Source organism: Cibotium barometz, chromosome 34 (genome assembly GCF_041138505.1).
Source record: "Cibotium barometz isolate CiBa-2024 chromosome 34, ASM4113850v1, whole genome shotgun sequence".
In the NCBI taxonomy this organism is placed as follows: domain Eukaryota; kingdom Viridiplantae; phylum Streptophyta; class Polypodiopsida; order Cyatheales; family Cibotiaceae; genus Cibotium; species Cibotium barometz.
Genome location: NC_141079.1, coordinates 13,183,168 through 13,202,146, shown reverse-complemented (window position 1 = coordinate 13,202,146; position 18,979 = coordinate 13,183,168). Strand labels below are relative to the sequence as shown.

General features: G+C 46.0%; 1 protein-coding gene across 1 annotated transcript in view; it reads right to left on the bottom strand.

Annotated features, from left to right (window-relative positions):
• LOC147618713 (subtilisin-like protease SBT3.17) overlaps positions 1-18,521 on the bottom strand; it is a 48,510-nt gene extending 29,989 nt beyond the window's left edge. Inside the window, exons 1-2 of the mRNA XM_086773746.1 lie at positions 18,209-18,521; positions 17,988-18,091 (exon numbers count right to left, since the gene is read on the bottom strand). Coding sequence (XP_086629872.1) covers positions 17,988-18,091; positions 18,209-18,403 — 299 coding nt within the window. The 5' untranslated portion in view covers positions 18,404-18,521. The remainder of the gene's footprint in view (positions 1-17,987; positions 18,092-18,208) is intronic.
• Between the last annotated feature and the right edge of the window lie 458 nt (positions 18,522-18,979).

Below are 18,979 nucleotides of genomic sequence, written 5' to 3'. Positions count from 1 at the left end.
ACCATATGATCAGCTTTGATGGTTTTCTTGACGGGCAAGAAGTGAGCTTGCTTGCTAAACCTGTCCACAATAGTCCAAATAGCATCATTCCCATGCTGGGATCTAGGCAAATCCATAATAAAATCCATCGTGATACTTTCCCAAGGTTGCGAGGGAATAGGCAATGGCTGAAGCAAACCTGGAGGTTTTTGCCTATCAAATTTCACCTTTTGGCAAGTAATACATGCACGCACATAAGCCTCAATGTCTTTACGCATGCTCGGCCAAAAGAAATACCTCTGAATCATACGAGTAGTAGGCATAATACCTCTATGACCAGCATATGGTGGAGCGTGACATTTGTCCATAACCGTTGGACGCAAATCCTTCACCACACATAGGCAATTATCCTTCATAAGATAACCCTCGTTGATAACATAAGAGGCATGTGAATGACCAGCCATCAAATCAGTCCATATATGGCAAAAATCAGCATCCAAATGATACAAATCTCTCATAGTAGATAGGTCTCCATGAGAGGCCACTGAGACTGCAGCAACATAAGGCCTCCTAGATAGTGCATCGGCCACTACATTTTTCTTTCCTGGAGTATGCACAATCTGAAAATGAAACATGGAAAGAAAGTTTGCCATTCTCATCTGCTTCTCTGAACGCTTGGTTTGAGATAGAAAGTATCTCAAGCTTTGATGATCTGTCTTGACTACAAATTCAACCCCAAGAAGGTAGTGTTTCCAAATCTTTAAGGCGTGAATTGCAGCCAAGAGCTCTTTCTCATAGATATCCATATGAAGCTCAGCATCATGCAAACGACGGCTCTCGTATGCAACTGCATGCCCTTCTTGATTTAGGACAGCTCCTATGCAATCACCACAAGCATCACATTCAACCACGAATGACTTGTGCAAGTCAAGAACAATCAATACTGGACCACATATGATCGCATGCTTGAGCTGCAAGAAAGCATCCTGTTCCTTTGAAGCTCATTTGAAAGCAGTTTTCTTCTTTGTGAGATCATGTAGAGGAGTGGCAATCATGGCGAAATGCCTTATGAAACGCCTCTAGTACGAACATAATTCCAGAAAACTACGTACTTGATGTACGTTTTGCAATTCGGGCCAATTCCGAATGGTCTCGATCTTTGCAGGATCCATTGTAACTCCATCCTTGAATACAATATGTCCCAGATAATGAATCTCTGAAAGGAAAAACTCACTTTTCTTGGCATTGACGAAAAAGTTTATGCTTCCGCAACTCTTCGAAGACTGTGACCAAATGAGTTCTGTGTTCCTGCTCATTCTTGGAGAAAACCAAGATATCATCAAAGAAGACTCCTGTAAACTTGCGATGGGGTCGGAATATCCTATCCATCATACGATTAAAAGTAGCAGGAGCATTGGTGAGACCAAAAGGCATTACCAAGAATTCATATAATCCGAAGGCTGTCCTGAATGCAGTCTTATGGACATCTTGTGGCACCACGCGTATCTGGTGATAACCACTCTTCAAATCAAGTCTGCTAAAACAAGCTGAGCCATTAAGCTTATCCAAGATATCATCAATACGTGGAATAGGAAATCTGTTCTTGATGGTAAGCTTGTTCAAAGCTCTATAGTCTACACACATACGGAATGATCCGTCCTTCTTTTGAACAAGAAGCACAGGGGAGCAGTAAGGTGAGGAACTGGGCTGAACCAAACCTTTCTCTAAAAGCTCGTTTACCTGCTTGATAATTTCTTCTTGTTGTGCAGCACTCACTCGGTATGCGGGTTTGTTAGGTGGAGAACTACTTGGCACAAGATCTATGCGGTGATCTTCGGGCCTTTGGGGAGGTAATTCACCTGGCAACGAGTCAGCAAAACAGTCGTTGAATGCATTAAGAAAATTCAGCCTATCATTAGACATAGCATCCACATTTTGATGATTTGGCACAAGACTATCACGCACAAAAACCAAGTACGCTGAAAGACTCTTTTTCATTGCTTTATTAATTTGGATGTGTGATACAACTGGGATGGAATCCCCTTCTTTGCCAGCATCAATAAAATTGTAATATGCGGAAGCTTCGGAGAAGGATCGGTACTTCAAAACTCAGAAATCAGCACTCTTTTCGCGACGGAATTAACGCACAAACTGAAAGACTATGTGCAGAAAAATAGAGAGAAGGGGGGAGATGGAGAAAGACACAGTATTGGGTCCCAATTACCCTCTGTAGGGCCCCCACCATGGATGGTGTATTTGCTTTATTAGAATGATGTGAATCTGAAACAAATACAAGAGTACTTGACCTTTTCTTGGCTGGAAAACCTGCCCTTGACCTTCAGTCCTTCACCCCTTAGCTTTAGCAAACCCTTGGCTGTCCTGGCCCTTGAATGCTTGAGGCTCTTGGTGAATTGTGAGATGCTACTAATGAAACTATGGGCTGGGCTTTTATACTTCCCAAAACATGCAGTCGGCTGGTTTACTGAAGACCCACGACTGAGTCTTGTAATTAAATGTGTTCACACTTTAATAAAGTGTTTTTCACACCTGTTTGGAGCCTGTCCAGCCTGCGCATGACCCCTGGACAGCCTCCTGGCTGCTGGGCATTCAACGCATAGGTGTGGGACTGCCCCCCACACCTGGCCGCCTTCTGTCCAGGGCTTATACCCTCTGTCGGCTGCCTGTCCAGAGGGTCTGGAGCTGGCCGACTGCCCCTCCAGCCCTTGCCTTGGCTGGTGGGCATAGTCTTGGGCCCTCCTGGCCCCTTGGGGGTGGTTCTATGCCTCCCCCATGCCCATACTAATTATGCCAATGCAAACACCTACACTGGGGTAGCCCTATGGGCTGGCCCCATCTCTACATGCAACCTACATGCCTACAGAGGCCTGGCATCCAGTTGCAAACCAGATACTCAGCACATCTGACATCATTCCAGAGGGAGACTCACAGCGCGGACTGGCACTGCTTCTTGTGCAGGACATTGCACACCTGACCTTGGACTCATGTGCAGGACAATGCACACCTGACCTCGGACGACTGAGATGGATCCCTGGCTGACTCGTCCCGGACTGGGCTCACATGGGACCAGTTCACCATCCCAGGTCCTGCACCTTCTGTACAGAATGTCTACGTGGCATCCAAGTGCGGGATGCACGTGACATCCCCTTCTGCTTAACTTGACGGAAGCTGCATAGCCTCCAAATAATCCGTCAATAAAGCCGGATAGTCTTCGAAGAATTCTTTGTCGAGCCATACCGCTTCATGAGTTCCTCGGTCCTGAAACTTCGTGAGGAACTGTCGTAGTCTTCGGCCTGAGCCATGCTTGAAACGGTGCAGAAGGATCTGTTCTGGAACCATTACTTCTGCTTCATCAATGATGTCTGGTTCCGCTTCGTCTTTGACCTCTGAAGGGGGTGGACCTGCATATGGCTTCAACCAACTGACATGAAATACATCGTGCATAGTCCAACTCGGAGGTAGCTTTAATTGCATAGACACCTCATTAATCTTTTTCCGGATGGGGAATGGTCCGAAGCTCCTGAAAGACAACTTTGGGCATCGCTTGCCCACCTGCTTTAATCTTTGCTTCATAATCCAAAGATATACCCAATCTCCTTCCGAAAACTTCATGTCCCTTCGGTCTTTATTGGCCTGTCGAGTGTAGGCCTCTTGCGCTTTAGCCAATCTGTCTTTGACGGACTCTAGGATCTCCTGGTAAGACTCCGTCACTCTGTTCGCCTCCGGTACTGAAGACGACGTCCTGGTTAACAACGATTGGAAAGGCCTTCCAAACGCTGCCTCATATGGAGTCCTGCCAATAGCTGAAGAAAAAGAGTCATTCAACACAGCTTGAACTAAAGGCAAAAACGATTCCCACTTACCTTGCTGATCGTGGACATAACACTTCAGCACATCAAAGGCCAACTGGTTGTATATCTCTGTCTGGCCATCTGTCTGTGGGTGGAATGCACTGGAAAAATTCAACTTAGTACCAAAATTATCAAACAATGCCCTCCAAAAATGACTGGTAAACTTGGCATCTCGGTCTGACACTATGGTCCTAGGAATCCCACCAATCGGGTACCAATGCCGAATGAAAAGCTGGGCAACGTCCTCGGCGGTCACATTGGCCCTGCAAGGAATAAGCATCACAAATTTGCTGAACCTGTCAACAATAGTCAAACACTGTGTATTACGCTTACTCGGACTGGGAGGCAGATTTGTGACAAAGTCCATTGAAATGTCTTGGAAAGGACCCTCAGGAATTGGCAAAGGCTGTAACAACCCTATCTTCTTTCCACGAGGAGCTTTCACCTTTTGACAAATGTCACAGCGTTGTACATACGTAAACACATCACGCCTCATCTTTGGCCAATAGTATTGCCGTTCTAATTTCTCCAGAGTCGAATTCATGCCCCTATGACCACCTGTAATGGCGTCATGGGCATCATGGAGAAGAGCTGCCCGGAATGATTTCATGACACACAGTCGGCCTTTGTAGTAAAGCCAACCATCGCGTATCAGAAAATGGCATGGTCCTGTGGCATCCAATGCCTGTTCCCACTGTGTACCGAATTCCTCGGAATCCGCGTACGTGTGCTTCATGTCTTCTAGTCCTATACCAACAAGGTCTAGTCTAGTGGTCTGAATCGCAGCTACTTGTCCCTTCCTGCTCAAAGCATCGGCCACTGGATTGGCCTTTCCTGGAAGGTACTCAATCATTCCACCGAACTGCTGGAATATTTGACTCCAGCGGTGTTGTCGATCACTCCACTGTGCACTTGGCATTGTCTGAATCCAGCGCAATGCCTGATGGTCAGTGCGAACCTCGAAGTCACGGCCATACAGGAAATGTTTCCAATGTTTCAAGGCCTGAATGACTGCTAGGAGCTCACGATCGTAGACTGAGTAATTCTTTTCGGCGGGCAGTAACTTACGAGACATGTAAGCTACTGGATGACCATTCTGTTGCAATACACCGCCAATTGCGATGTTACTCGCATCGGTGATCACCTGAAATGGTTCGTCCCATGAGGCAAGGGCTAGACAAGGCGCTTCTGACAAAGCCACCTTGAGGTTCTGGAATGCCTCCAACGCTCGTGGAGTCATTCGAATCTTTTGCCTCCTTGTTTTCACTCCCTTTAGCAGATCGGTGAGGTCTGCCGAGAGATCAGAAAACTTGTCAATGTGGGTGGAATATGCCTGGCATATACCCACAAATGATCTAATGTCATAAGCAGTCTGAGGTACTTCCCAGTTAACAATCTCGGCTACTTTAGCCGGATCAAGTCGAATGCCGTCGGCACTGATTATATATCCCAAGTAATGTACCTGGAACAGATAAAATTCTGACTTCTTTTCATTGACATAGAGCTCGTTGCTTTCCAGCAACCTAAGGACTTTCTCCACATCAACGTCATGCTGCTCAACTGTAGCTGAAAATATGAGGATGTCGTCCAAAAATATGAACACACACACTCCAATCAACTCCCGGAAAATACGCATCATCATGCGGTTAAATGTAGCTGGGGCGTTCGTCAAACCAAATGGCATGACCACAAATTCATAGTGGGCCCGTTCTGTACGGAAAGCTGTCTTGGGGATGTCCCCCTCAACAATCCGAACCTGGTGGTACCCACTCTTTAAATCCAATTTAGAGAACACCTTAGCTCCATTCAGCCTCTCGAGAATATAGTCAATTCGAGGCATCGGGAATCTGCTCTTGATCGTCAGCTTGTTGAGTGCACGATAATCGACACACAACCGAGAAGATCCATCTTTCTTCTTGACAAATAAGATCGGTGCTGCAAACGGCGACACGCTGGGGCGGATGAAGCCAGCTTGCAACAATTCTTGGAGTTGGCGGTCCAACTCCGATTCCATTGCCTTAGAAAGGCGATACGGAAACTTGCTCGGGGGTTCCGAGCCTGGGAGGAGATCAATTTTGTGATCCTCCGGTCTGGACGGGGGAAGCTGGGGAGGGAGACTGTCCCGAAGAAAAATCTTCTGGAACTTTTCATGGAGAACCGAGTACTTCTCGGAAGCACTGGCCACCGTCTGGGCTGTCTGGACGTAAATCATCGCACATTGTGCGCCTTTCCTGACTGCTCGCTTAGCCTGCAAGTGGCTTATGAGCGGAAAGTTTGGAATACCTGGCTCACACTTAATGGTCACAGGGGTGTTTGACACATTCCGATCAATCTGGAACGTGTGCTTGTCCCACTTGACATCAGGAAGGAACTTGTGAAACCACTGGATACCCAAAATTATGTCTGCTCCTACAAGAGGGGCAACCATAAAGTCACGCACAAACTCTATGCCCTGAATGACTAACTTAGCACCTAGAGCTTCATACTTGACGCTCGTTGTCATACCTGTGCTAAATCCCTCAACTTGTTTGTCCACCGGAGTGAGCTCGAAGCGGGCACGCCGAGCGGCCTCTTCCGTGATCACATCCTCCGTGCTGCCGCTGTCAAACAAGACAACGACTCTCTGGCCACCTATGTAGCCAAAGGACTTGAGCAATTCGTTGCGCTCATACTCCTGGTCATGTCTTGTACACTCAAGCCGGGTGCCCTAGCTGGGCTGCCTGGTGCACTCTGGTCCCATGGTTCTGGTTCTCTCTCGTCGCCGAAGCTCGCCATAGCGGGAATATGCAGTTCCTTTCCGGAACGCAATCTGACCATCCACTATCTGTGTGGGAGACTTCCGGAGGCTTCCGGAGGCTAAAAACCAACCGTCCTTCGAGGGACAGGAGTCACTCCGAAAGGGGTAGTCCACCGGCGTCTAAAAACCAACCACACGAGCGAAAAATTTTCTGGTTTTCTTTGCTGAATCTTCGTCCTTGAAGTAGGCTCTGATACCACTGTAATATGCGGAAGCCTCGGAGAAGGATCGGTACTTCAAAACTCAGAAATCAGCACTCTTTTCGCGACGGAATTAACGCACAAACTGAAAGACTATGTGCAGAAAAATAGAGAGAAGGGGGGAGATGGAGAAAGACACAGTATTGGGTCCCAATTACCCTCTGTAGGGCCCCCACCACGGATGGTGTATTTGCTTTATTAGAATGATGTGAATCTGAAACAAATACAAGAGTACTTGACCTTTTCTTGGCTGGAAAACCTGCCCTTGACCTTCAGTCCTTCACCCCTTAGCTTTAGCAAACCCTTGGCTGTCCTGGCCCTTGAATGCTTGAGGCTCTTGGTGAATTGTGAGATGCTACTAATGAAACTATGGGCTGGGCTTTTATACTTCCCAAAACATGCAGTCGGCTGGTTTACTGAAGACCCACGACTGAGTCTTGTAATTAAATGTGTTCACACTTTAATAAAGTGTTTTTCACACCTGTTTGGAGCCTGTCCAGCCTGCGCATGACCCCTGGACAGCCTCCTGGCTGCTGGGCATTCAACGCATAGGTGTGGGACTGCCCCCCACACCTGGCCGCCTTCTGTCCAGGGCTTATACCCTCTGTCGGCTGCCTGTCCAGAGGGTCTGGAGCTGGCCGACTGCCCCTCCAGCCCTTGCCTTGGCTGGTGGGCATAGTCTTGGGCCCTCCTGGCCCCTTGGGGGTGGTTCTATGCCTCCCCCATGCCCATACTAATTATGCCAATGCAAACACCTACACTGGGGTAGCCCTATGGGCTGGCCCCATCTCTACATGCAACCTACATGCCTACAGAGGCCTGGCATCCAGTTGCAAACCAGATACTCAGCACATCTGACATCATTCCAGAGGGAGACTCACAGCGCGGACTGGCACTGCTTCTTGTGCAGGACATTGCACACCTGACCTTGGACTCATGTGCAGGACAATGCACACCTGACCTCGGACGACTGAGATGGATCCCTGGCTGACTCGTCCCGGACTGGGCTCACATGGGACCAGTTCACCATCCCAGGTCCTGCACCTTCTGTACAGAATGTCTACGTGGCATCCAAGTGCGGGATGCACGTGACAAAAATGCATGCGGCCTTTATGCATAAAAGAAATCATATTAGACTTGTAGTCTTTGCGGGGCTCAAGCTTATGGTGCCACGGCTTGCCCAACAATACATCACATCCATTCAGTGGAGCAACTAGGAAATGCTCATTATCAAGGTAGCCCTGGATATGGATGCGCAACTTCCCTATCAAAGGGGTAACCTGCACCTCTTTACCAATAAATGCAGCTTCGGCTTCAATCTGAGGTCCCATGTTTTCAACCTCAATACCCAATGCAGCTGCCATTTGCATAGAGATGAAATTGTCAGTTGCACAGTCATCAAACATGAAGAGTGCGGGCTGATCCTTGATTTGCCCCCAAGCCTTGCAAACCATTCGCTCTTTTGCATCATGACCTGTATTTCCTTGCACATCAGGAACTGCATGTACATTAGCTTTGGTGTGCTTGTCCTCGTGCTTTGATTTGCGATCTGGGCATTGTCGGAACATGTGGTCTTTGCTACCACAAGAAAAGCATTTTCCATCCTTAGCATATTGCTCTCTTTGCTCCGGAGTTAATCCAAATATATTCTTTCTTGGGCCCTGTTCTTTGGATGTGTTATTTTCAGCTTTACCACCCTTGTAAGGCTCCCGGAAGTTCTTTTTAGGTGGCTGTCCAGCTTTTGCTGATTTGGGACAGCCTTGTCCTTCCCCTTGGAACCTCCTTGATCCTGCTTGATCTTGAGCACCAATTGCTCCGTAGCAAGGGCAGAAGCTGTGAGTTGTTGCAACGTATGTTTCGGGTGCAATTCAATACCCGATCTATATGCTGGTTGCAGTCCAGAACGAAACTTCCTCTTTCTTTCATCCTCTGTGATTTGCATGAAGGGAGTCACTTCCAGCAACACTTTCCAGAATTTGTTAACATACTGTTGCACACTCTCATTATCTTTTTGTTCCAGCCTGTCCCACTTTTGAGTGAGAGTTTGCTCCGCATTGGGTGGCAAGAACTGAGCATAAAATCTATCTTTGAATTCCTTCCAAGTAGAGATGGGATCCTTGGTGATCTTTTCAGTGATCCACCAATGGGCAGCAGTCCCTTTCAAAAACATGCTAGCATGGCGCACCTTTGACTTTTCTGTGAAATCCTCATCGCTAAAAGCAATGTCGAACTGTGCCACAAATGCTAACACCTTAGAAGCATCATGTTCACCATGAAAGACATCAAATTTGACAGATTTGTCACCTGCTTTGAATTCCTTGAGCTTCCTGGCATAAAGCTCATGGTCTTCTCTTTTTCTTTTCCCCTTATCCAACGGGGCAGCCCTGTCTGCATGGGCTCCATGGGCCGTCATAGAAGCTTCATGGGACACGGTGGCATGTGCTCCACGAACTCGAAACTCAGATGCATGTGACTTACCTGCATATGGCATGGTCTCTCCATGAGACAACTCAGAAGGCAAAATTTTTCTGGAAGTAGACCTGTCACCATGAGATACATGTCTAGCATGCATGTGTCTTTCATGCCCTCCATGAGCACTGGCATAAATATATCTGTCAGGCTTAGTGCCTTGGGGAGAGGATGCATGACGAGAGGTGACTATAAAAGATTTCAGCCTCTGGGATGCGGGATCTCCATGCTTCAAACGAGGTGGATTTCTGAATTTCAGCTCTCCGTCATCCCCCTCTTTGATATCACCTTTGCGAAGGAGATAGGCAAGTGCCAACTCCCTTGGTTTCTTGCCCACTTCACGAGCCATTGATTCAAAAGTTACATCTACCATAGCATCAGCCTTCCTGGCTTCAATAGCACTTTGTAGATGGGGATCTTCATGCAAAAACTTTAACTCTTGCTCTTGAGCCTGCAAAAGTTTTCTCATATGTTCCATTTCAGCCCTCATAGCGTCAGGCTCTTGTTCAAGCATAACTGTCTTTCCTGGAGACAGTTGACCCTTGGATTCACTGTCAATAACCCTTTCAAGGGGCTTGTGTCTTCCACGCAGGGCATCAGACCCACGAGAAGCACTAGATGGACCCCTCGAATTTGGCACTTCCAAAGGGTTACCTTGGCTGTCCATTGTGTTCAAAGTTTGCTAAAAGCGGGATGTCCAGTACACAGGTTCGTTTCCCCACTAGGAAGAGGGAAACAACCGTGCTCTGATACCAATGAAACCGATCCCGTCAAGTGGGAAAGACTCCGTTGGACACCCACACGCTTAATAGCATAACTTTAAAACCACAAATTTGAAATGGACAACTTAATACAACTTGAAATTGAAATGAAATGAAATGGAAAGATGGACACCAGCACTGGGGCCGGAACGGGCCGACCCCCCCTCAATATATGATATATTTATTGGGAGTATTTAATGAATACAATGCTCCACGGGTTCCAAGAACCAGATAATGTCCATGTACATATGAAAACAGTACCAAACAAATAGGCTCGAATTTCGATGTAGAAGCTCGAAGCAGAACGACCACTAGTGTGGTCCAATCTCTACGGTCCTGTGCTTTCACTGGACTCCGCGGAGAGCGCCTCACTGGTGTTCCGAGACCACGCACAAACAGGCGCTCTCATACTAACGCCTGGCTCTCCCGATCTCAGCACCTTTGGACCGAGGTTCTCCAGTAAGCTTGGACAACCCGGCACCGAATGGGTGTGGCCGTAGAGGATGAATCCTTTAACAGATTTAAACATAAAATACTTTACTGGAATCTGAAATTCACTTACTTGTAAATGGTTGATAGAAAACCAATACTTGTGGTGTTTGTGCAGAAGATGAAACCACCCAAGAGATGTGAAGTCTTCTTGTAGCCGCCAAAGGAAAAGTAGTACAACCTCGTGCAAATAAGCAATAGAAAAATTGCCTTGGGAGAAGTAAAATCTTGCTGCAGGAACACAGCCACCCGTTGTATAGGAGAAAGTGGCTCAGCCTCAAGAAGCGTGGAAAAACAACCAGTATAGAGTGGCCTGGCTGCAGATGAATGCTCTGACTGCAAAGGGGTAGTGTAGGTGCCTGCAGTGGAGAGAGGTAACCTGCTGGAAGAGATGCGCAGGAAAGCACACAGGCGTCTATAGAGGTACCACGCTGCCTGCTGGTCCAGGAGGAGTCGCCTGCTGTAGTACAACCTGTAAGAGCAAAAAACAGTTGGCTGCAGCCTGAATTGCCTGTAGCGCAGGGAGAAGAGCAGCCGCCTGTAGTTGCAGCCAGCCGCCTGGGGAGAATAGCCGCCTGCAGTGCAGTTGCAGCCAGCCGCCTGGGGAGAGTAGAGGCAGTCGCTTGTATGGGTCGTGGAGCAGCCGATGGGACAGCCAGCGTAGGAGTTCGCCGGGTGATGAACCAACGCCAGATAGATGCGATGGATGCCCACGCTTGAAGGAAAGAAACGATTGATCCCTTACGCTTCATGGATGAAGCCTTTTTTTAATAAAATTAATGTGGAGTTAACTTTGGTGATACCCACGCATGCATGTGGGGGGATTAGTGGGGGTAGGTGACCATGCCCACCCCCACACTCACTTAAAAGTGGGGCTCCCCACCTTGGCCCCAAAGTGGGTGCCCAAAGGGGGTGCCCACTTTTAAATAAGTGTGAACACCTAACCTTATAAAATAAAGGGTTAGAATAAAAAAACATTAAAACAACAAGTGCGACATACTTACCACCTGTTCACATGCACCAAAACTTGTCAGAATACAGAGCAGACTTCACGACTCACTGGCAGGCGTCCCCGCTCAGTAAGTAACACGTCAAGCAGGCAAACACACAAATACATGTCATGCGAAAACAGTTTCAAACATGCAAAATATGTGTGCATGTGCAAATAGTAACATGGACATATCTCCCGTTCATGGAACAAGTACAAAATATCTGTCGGCACAAAACTGGCACGACATAAAAACATAAAAACCTGGTCTTCCTATGGAGTGACAGTCCCATAGGTAAGACACGGTTCCAGGCACGAGTCTCCCTATGGTGTGACAGTCCCATAGGCAAAACACGGCACGAATACTGGCTCTTCCATGGCGTGACAATCCCATGGATCGAACACAGTCCAGGTCATACACGGGTGGCACTAGTCTGGCTCCCGTCCATACGACACCATCCTGCTAACACACGGGTGGCACCAGTCTAGCTCTCGTCCATGTCAGCAAAATACTGGCCTCTTCACATGAGACACCGGCCTGGCCTCAAGTGAACGAGACGCAAAAACTGGAGATGGACCAAATGGTCGGCCAATTGGTGACAAGTGGATATCCGAAAAAGTGATCATGTCTACCATGTGAACCTGGCAGCTGCCAACAGGGCATGGACAAATCTGGGATCGAAGTGTGGCCCAGTTACATATAGCTATCGAGAGTTATTCAGATAGTCTTTATTTTTTGTTGACGAATCTAGATAGGGTAATATTATTATAGGTAAAGAATGGTTTCATAACCATGACGTCCATGTAAACTAGAGAGATCATACTCAAGTTTGTCTCAAGCGTGATTTTGGAGTCCCACCCTCTGCTCTTGTAAACTCTACAGAACTTCATAATATACCACAGAGTTCGTATTTTGATTACGAAGTGTTTCAATGTGTTCTTAATCCTCTTTCATCCGATGTTACTTCTGATTTTAAATCTAGTAAGTTAGATGTTTGGGAGACATGTGAGTTAGAAAACATCAAGGCACAATCCACTAATGTTTTCCCCGCAAAGTTACCTCATGGTTTACTGCCGAGTCGGTCGGTTGACCATAGGATTGGTTTGATTCCACAAAATTCAGCCTGTAAGTATGCACCTCACGGGATGAGCTAGCTAGAAGAGGATGAGATTACATGACAGTTGTCAAAATATCTTACCCTTGAGGAGCTCTAGTGCTTTTGAAGTATAAAAAAGAAGAAACTTGGAGGATGTGTGTCAACTATAAAAGTTGAACAAAACTACAATTAAGAATAGATACCCCCTTTCTAGAGCGGGCGATCTGCCAGGAGCCAATTATTTTACGAAGATTAATCTTCGTACGGGTTATCATCAAATCAACATAGCCGAGGAAGATGTCTTTAAGACACCTTTTCGAGCCAAATATGGTCATTACAAGTTTCTCGTATTACCTTTTGGCTGTTGCTACTTTTCAACAGATGATGAGCTATCTCTTTTGAGATTGTTTGGGAAAATTTATTGTGGTATTCTTATACGATATTTTGATATATAGCCATCCTTTGGAGAAGCATGTAGAGCACCTCAAGTATATCTTGGGGATTCTAAGGCATGAACGACTGCATGCAAGAATCTCTAAGTGTGAAAGAAATCACATACCTAGGTCATCGGATTTCCAGAGATGGGATAAGCATAGATCTTGTGTTGATCCAACAGATTTTAGATTGGCTAATATCTCGGATTGTCGAACAAGTTCGCTCATTTTTTAGGATTCGGGCCTTTCTTAAGAAGTCAGTGAGAGAGTATTGACACGAACGTACCCCTTTCTAACCTTCTCAAAGCATGTGGGCAAAAGTCCAACAATCACCATTCGTGGTTGAGACAGAGGCCAATGATTATGCGATAGGTACCACCTTATTCCAAGAAGGCCGACCTGTGGCTTTTGAAAGCAAGAATCTTGATGATACCCAGATCAGATGGCATACTAGGGAGAAAGAATTATACGCGATTATTCATGCATTGAAAATTTGGAGACATTATTTATATGGATCCAAATTTGTTGTTTTGAGCAACCATGAGTCGATCAAGCATTTTTGTGATATACCTAAGTTGAGGGGGAAGAAGGTGCCATGGGCAGAGTTGATAGAAGATTTTTGACATGGAGATCGGGTATCGAAAGGGTAGTTTGAATAGGGTTGCAGATGCATTGAGTCGAATTGGGGAGGTGAATCTTTTGAGTTTCATCAAGATTCAAGCTGACCTTTATGATTCCCTAAGAGGGCTTATGTGAGACCGATAGATATTTTGGTCGGTTTTGGCAACAAATCTAGGCAAGGAGCTCCATTATTACAAAACAAAGCTCAGGGATCATTCCACCTATCAAGGTGACTAGAGGTCAGTATCTCATTCGAAACAGATTGTTGTTCCAAAATGATAGGGTTTGCGTGCCAAATAGTGCAAGATTAGGAGGAGGATCCTTTATGACTGTCACGATGCTTCTACAAGTAGGTCATGGGGGGGGGGGGAGGGGGAGTGGGGAGGGGGAGGGGAGGAATAAGGCTAAGCACAATAGGACTGGAGGACTGCTACATCCTCTGGGGATCACTTGTAGTAAATGGGAAAGTATATTACGACACACTTGCAGAGGGCATGATGCCATTTGGGTGGTGGTAGACAAATTGACAAAGATGGCAAGTTTTTTATCCCAAGGAAAACAATAACGACTCTTGAATTGGCACAATAGATTGTTGATATGGTTTACCTTGTGACATAGTGAGTTCTATCTAGGATGTAGTGATGGCCTCCCTACTCGGGGTGAGTCCAGAGTGACTCTATGGTTGGGAGGTGAGCCTTAAGCCTTGCTCCTATGAAAACTGTACATAAGCATAGAAGGGCTATATCCCTTACTTGAATGCTTATTACTATTGTACACCAATTCTAACTGTGGAAGATACCTTTACCACTCCAATTGCTTGCTAGAAACATAAGCCCGTAGCATATCTTCCAATGTCTAATTCGTCCGCTTAATCTGACCAAAAAACTTGTAATGGCCATACCTTGTCCAAAAGCTGGTTTTCGGGACATCCTCAGATCTAATCCTAATCTGGTGATTACCCGATCTTAAATCGATCTTCGTGAAGTATTTAGATCCCCGAGGTCAATCCATGAGATCATCCATCCGAGCTAATGGATATGAATTCCTCACCGTGAGTGAGTTTGTTTTTTTTTTTTCCCCAAGAGAAGATCCTTCTATTAGTTAAATAAAAAAACCAGCCAAGAGGTTGCATACAACCATGCTGAAAAGTAGTCAAAAGTACAAAATGAATGGTGGGGGAGCTCCCTTCATGGATGGCCGCTCTATCGGAGGGAGGCTGCATCCACCACACTGGGGGCTGTAGTGCCATGAAACACCGCCGTCCTTCCTAGAAAGAAAGGGTCTAGGAGTCCAGGCATGCGAAAACGCCTACCGCCGCCGTTGTCACATGTGATCCAAATTACCAACCAGGCACTCATTGCAGCCTGTGAGGGTGTGGATGAGATGGACCCAAATGACTATGATGCTCTCTGCTCAAGGAGTGAGCTGGCCATCGATGGCCTCGCTGCACCTGCCTGCAAGATGTGCCATGTTACGAAGCCGCTCATCATCTCTCATCTTGAGCTGTGTGAACTCTGGGGTCCAAGGCCAAATCAGAGCTGCTACTACAATAGTCACCAAGATGTACAAGTGGGATAGGCATAGTGCTAGACTGCTCTTGCTGTCCTTGTAAAAAGAGCCTCCCTTGCTTGTGCAACCTAGGCGACCGCCCCCCACGTGACTGGGCAAGCGATGCTTGGCTTGGAGCTGAAGAGGTAGAGGTTGCGTTGCCAAACTTGCTGGGCCTTGGACTCTGGGGTCCAAGGCCAAATCGGAACTGCTACTACAATAGTTACCAAGATGTACAAGTGGGATAGGCACAGTGCTAGACTGCTCTTGTTGTCCTTGTAAAAAGAGCCTCCCTTGCTTGTGCAACCTAGGTGACCGCCCCCCACGTGACTGGGGAGCGATGCTTGGCTTGGAGCTGAATAGGTAGAGGATGCGTTACCAAACTTGCTGGGCCTTGGGATAGTCCCAAAGGTAGAGTCTCTAGCTCTCCTCAGGGTTGCCAAAACGACAATATCTCGCTGGTCTGCTTGCAGTCGCCAACCATGTGCCCACAATAAGACTTTGGTGAACGAGTAGCCAAGGGAAAAAGGATACCTTCTGAGGTCGGAAGCTACTCTACAGTTTCAGATAAGGTAGAGGAGGACTCGACTTGGGAGAGAGTTTCTAGTTTATAGCATAGCTTCCTTGGTTTTCTTGCTTAGACACTTAATTTTTACTCAAGGATCAACTTATTTCTAAGTTGCCTTTCCCTGAAATCCATCATCACTTCCGGTTTATGTGGAACATAGGACATCCTCAACAAGCTCCCAAGGAGTCACAATGCTATCCTTAGCTCCCAACATCTCTTTCAGTCTAATAACATGAAAGACTAGATGAACTTTCACATTCTGAGGCAGTTCTAATCTATAGGCTACCTCTCCCATCTTTTTAAGGATCCCGAAAGGTCCACAATGCCTAGGGGATAACTTTCCAAGCTTCCCCGTCCGTAACGTCTCTGAACTCTTGGGTATTCACAGCATTCCCTCGGATAACTCCCTTGGCAAACACTATCTATCAGCATAAACCCATGCTCTGTCTTGAGCACTCCTGATAGAATCTCTAGCTTTGGCTAGCATCTCCTGCATATTTGCTAAGAAATCCCTAGCTGCATCATTCTGAATACCCTTAAGTCCCATAGCCACGGGAGATCTAGGTTAGTAATCATACATTAGCATAAACGGGCTCTAACTAGTGGCCGCATGCTTAGCACTCTTATGGGCAAACTCAACCATTGGGATGTACCTCTCCCAATCCGATGGTCTCTTGGAGACATGCACGAAGCATACCCTCCAAAACCTTATTTACCTTCTGCGTCTACCCTTCGGATTGAAGATGATCAGAGGAACTCAAACTCAGCTTGGTCTCCAATTTCTGGAAGACTAGCTACCATAAGTTTCCAATAAACTTGGAGTCCCTATCACTCACTATGTCACAAGGTAAACCATATAACTTCGAGTTTCTACTGCACTTTGGAGACCTTGGCCTCGAGCTTACAACCTCCAAAAGGAGTCAAGAGTGACGTAAGACAGTCCTTTAGAAAAACATAGTTTCTATGCAAGTAAGAATTTCCCGTCAACACAACAACAAGCAACAGGAAGCCATGATTTGGACACCCCTCATACCTCATCCACAAACTTATATATAGGAGATGTTGCCCACTCATTTACGTCTCCACCACTAGCTCACCTCCTCTTTTTCTATATTCATCACTATTAGTCTACATATCTAGTCATGTACGATTTTGTGTTCAGTTCTTCTTGTCTTTTCATGCCAATGTGCATGGTAGCCGTACTTTTGATGTAGATTACCATTTTGTCTCATAGACCTCCCCTCTTTCTCTCTCTCTCTCTCTCTCTCTCTCTCTCTCTCTCCAAAGGATGCAAGAAGAACAAAGCCAACATCAAAAACTCCTTACATCTTTCGTCCAAAGGATTGGACAGTACCGAGCCCAAGAAACAGATGACTAGGACGAGACACAAGTGTACCACATTAGGGCACACCTGCTTTAAACAAAATGGCATGACCCCATACCATTGTCTCATAGACCTCCCCCTTCTCTCTCTCTCTCTCTCTCTCTCTCTCTCTCTCTCTCTCTCTCTCTCTACAAAGGATGCAAGAAGAACAAAGCCAATGTCAACTCCCTACATCTTTCGTCCAAAGATTGGACAGTGCCAAGCCCAAGAGACAGATAACCAGGACGAGACACGAGTGTACCACATTAGCGCACACCTGCTTTAAACAAAATGGCATGACCCCCATCAAAATCAGATAAGACATACTAGCATATCCTCAACCCAAGCCATTTTACATTCTAGTGGTGGTCCACAAGAATAGCACATGGATTCATATGAAACTTCACAAAATCATTTTTTTTTTAGATAAATTTACATAGATAAAGTCACATAAGGGGTATTGATAGATTCAATTCTGGGAAGACCTTTTGTCAAGAGAGAGAAGTCATTTTAAAGGGCCAGCATCTGCAGTAAGGGGTTTTATAAATACCTTTTGAATTTCTGTCCCTTCCTCGCTAAAAGTTAACCTCTTGTTTTTTCTGTTGAAATACACTAGGATGTAGAATTCCATTTTAAAACACATTAATAAATAATACACACCAAGAAAACGTAATCCAAGTCTCACAATTTGCAAAGTTTTTTGGAAAGATTATTAGCCCCAAATTTACTTAAAAGAAGACACTGGACTTATTTCAGGATAATTCTGATTTTATTTATTTTTTATTTTTTTGGGGTTAGACCAACCTGCCAAGAACGGAGCTTAAGGTTTGGAGGTGAGATGCTTCAAGGGCTTCTGGTGCGACGCCATCCTGCTTTTGAAGGTAGACTATGTACACCTTAGCTTCTTCCTGCCATCGCCAAAAAAAAAAAAAACAATCAACGAGAGAAAATTATCATAAACAATGTAATTCACTATAGGAAATTTTAATTAAAACCTCAAAAAAATGGATTTCCTTATTTCGCACCTGCATGGTCATCTCGATAGCAAAGAGTAAGAACCAGAAGATGGAGATGAAGATTCTAAAACGCATGGATTTTCGATGGAGAAGACAAAGCTTCAGGCCTTTATATTGAAGGGACCTAAGAGTCTTTAGAGGAGGCGATCGACCCAATGCCACCAATGATAATGACAAGCGAGAGGCATCATATAATATATACATATAAAGCACTGATCTTAGTGATTAGTTCGTCCTTGATTGTCGTGACTCATAGCGACCCCCTTTTATATTTCTCTTGCCATTCCCAACATGTCTCGCTAGGTTACATGAGATCCAACTATAGATGTCCTTTCGCATGCCTAATGCAAAGTTTCTAAGCCTATAGCGGCAAGGGGATCAATGGGGGTTTGCCGAAGATTCCTAGTTTGTAGTATCAATTTTGGAGCCAGTTCTTAGCTTGGCTCCACATTTATTGTTCCTCCTCCTAGCAGATTAGAACCTCGAACTTGGTCTCACAGTGAAGAAATGTCCATAGTAGCTGAAGAGGTAGTTGACTTGAACTATCAGCATTTGTTTTGCAGTGATGCTTCTGATTTGCCCGCTCTTGGGGCATTAGTTGGGTTACTAGGCTTGGCAAATGAAACTCTCCCCCTTAGCCGTTGGGTAGGTGGCTATACTTGGTAGCACTGGCCAATGGGGGGTAATCCCAATTCAGGATCAATTACATGAGTAGCATTGAGGTTCTGAAAGACGCATTGAATCAGATTGTGTCTGAGTTCTTGGAGCGAACCTTGACGA